This window comes from Neomonachus schauinslandi, chromosome 8 (genome assembly GCF_002201575.2).
Source record: "Neomonachus schauinslandi chromosome 8, ASM220157v2, whole genome shotgun sequence".
In the NCBI taxonomy this organism is placed as follows: Eukaryota; Metazoa; Chordata; class Mammalia; order Carnivora; family Phocidae; genus Neomonachus; species Neomonachus schauinslandi.
The window spans coordinates 82,680,508-82,682,490 of record NC_058410.1 but is presented as its reverse complement, the minus strand read 5'-3'; the positions used below and the strand labels follow the sequence as shown (position 1 = coordinate 82,682,490).

The 1,983-nt window shown below is 46.2% G+C and overlaps 1 protein-coding gene across 1 annotated transcript in view; it reads left to right on the top strand.

Moving 5' to 3' along the window:
- Nucleotides 1–968: 968 nt before the first annotated feature.
- The window catches only part of CD109 (CD109 molecule), a 135,971-nt gene continuing 134,956 nt past the window's right edge, over nucleotides 969–1,983 (top strand). Inside the window, exon 1 of the mRNA XM_044917212.1 lies at nucleotides 969–1,056. Within this exon, the coding sequence (XP_044773147.1) occupies nucleotides 969–1,056 (88 nt within the window). The remainder of the gene's footprint in view (nucleotides 1,057–1,983) is intronic.

The window sequence follows — 1,983 nt, the reverse complement described above, 5'->3', positions numbered from 1 at the left end:
TTTAACAAATTTTTATTGAGTACTGTGTACCAGGCATGTAGTAGCTTCATCTCTATGCAAATCTACATGGCTAAATTTCTGTATGGTTAAGCTTTTCAACAAGTGTGTATTGTGAAAAGGAAGAAATAAACAGAGAGGTACATCAATTTAAGATCTGCACAGATTTAATTTTATAAAATAACTAGGTCATTCTAAGCTTTTCTATAGGTCTTCTTGTAATGCATTTGCTTGCTTCTAGAATAAACCTGAATTTATTGATCCATCTCTGTGAAGCTTGAAAATAATTTTCTCCATGTTCCCAACTTCTCTTTTAAATCAAAGTGCCCCCAAATTGCCTGTATTTGTAGACCTTCTGTGACCCCCTGTATACTGAAGTAAAGTAGAATCTCATTCTCCATCCCAGAAATAGAGTTTGCATTCCAACGTGATTCTCATACATGTTAGAGTTTGAGAAGCACTGGTTTAGATCTCTGGGCTTAGTTCACACTTGACCTTGGTCCTCTACTCTGAACAACATAGGGGAGGAGACGAGATCAGCAGTGATAGCTCTGTCAAGGATAGGATCTCTACCCAAGGATCCACTCAGACACTTTTCACTATCCTCAAGTCCTGCCTGCACAGGAAGCCGGCCACTAAAGATAGGCTGCCTATAGGAGACATAGGGACATAAGGGACCTCTGCAAGCCGTTCAGCAGGGTGAAAAAGGGTGGAACAGGAAAGGGAGGAAAGCAAGTTCCTGGATTCCAAAACCCACAGTTTGTCTAGGTGCTACTTTCTCCCTTATTTAGCACATAGCTTTGTCACGTGACATCCCTTTGCTGACCTCTTTTCCTTGTGCATTTTGCCCTGCATGAAAAAGTCACCATGTAAAACTTTTCTCCACGAATTAGAAACTTAAAAGTTGTCAGGGACTGAATGTGCCTGTTTTCCAACAGTTTCTGGTAGTTCTCTGCTTTTATGGTGTAGTCATGGTGAAACCTGAGTCATCTGAAGGTGGTGCCAGTGCCAAAGAACTGGAGAAGGAGCTGTTGACAAGCCAGGGTGGTGAGGAGCTGGGTAAGCTCAGTAACTGCTGCACCACGGCTACCGTCTTACTGGGACAGGAGAGCCACCCCAATCCTAACTGTGTTTCTACAAATTGCTCCCAGCTTTACAGTTCTAATGAATGCTGTCCGTAGCAAATGTGTGTGGAGACAGCCAAAAATATAAAGCATCTCCCTGGATAATTGCTTCTCCCAGTTCCAAGTAGCAACACCTAACTTTTGCGTGTGCCAGCATTCCTTTCTTGCTCTTTTTTTTTTTTTTTTTCCAACGGAGAAACCACAGCATTTTCCTGGAGAGGCAAACAAAATACCTTCATTTGTGTTTTAAGTAAAAATGGTTTTTCTCCTGTCCTTTCATATACGTTAAACAACTCCCCAGAAAATACCTTGGTTTGGCGTCTGTGTGTGTGCATGTGTGTGTGTGTGTGTTTGCCATTTCTCTAAAATTATGACTCATAGTCTGGGGGACAATGATTTTTTTCCACTTCGCTTAGCTGCTCTGAATTTCTCCTCACAAGGATGGGCCTGTTTATTCACTCTGGGCATCGCTGGTAGAGCGCTAGTGTAAACAGCCCCGGGGAAGTGGGCGCCCTGTGTTCTCCGCGGGGAGCAGGGATGCCGGGGCCAGGTTGGGCTTGACCGCATTTAGAGACAGCTTTCTGACCCCGCGCCCCACCAGGATTTTCGATGCTGGCCGGAGCAGCGAGAAGCGCCATTGTGATGCCGGTGGGAGGGGTGGAGCCACCAAGTCCTGTCTCAATTTAGACTTCTCACTCCGCTTTTAGGCGCGCCCATTTCAGACTGCTAAACTCCAGAGTCAGGGGGAAAAAAGCGGGGAGGAGGTGGAAAGCCACACCCCGCGGCGCCCGCGAATTTCCCCAGGAGCTGACGGTGGCCCAGGCAGACGCGGCCGAGATGCGGGGTTGGGAGCTCCTGACCG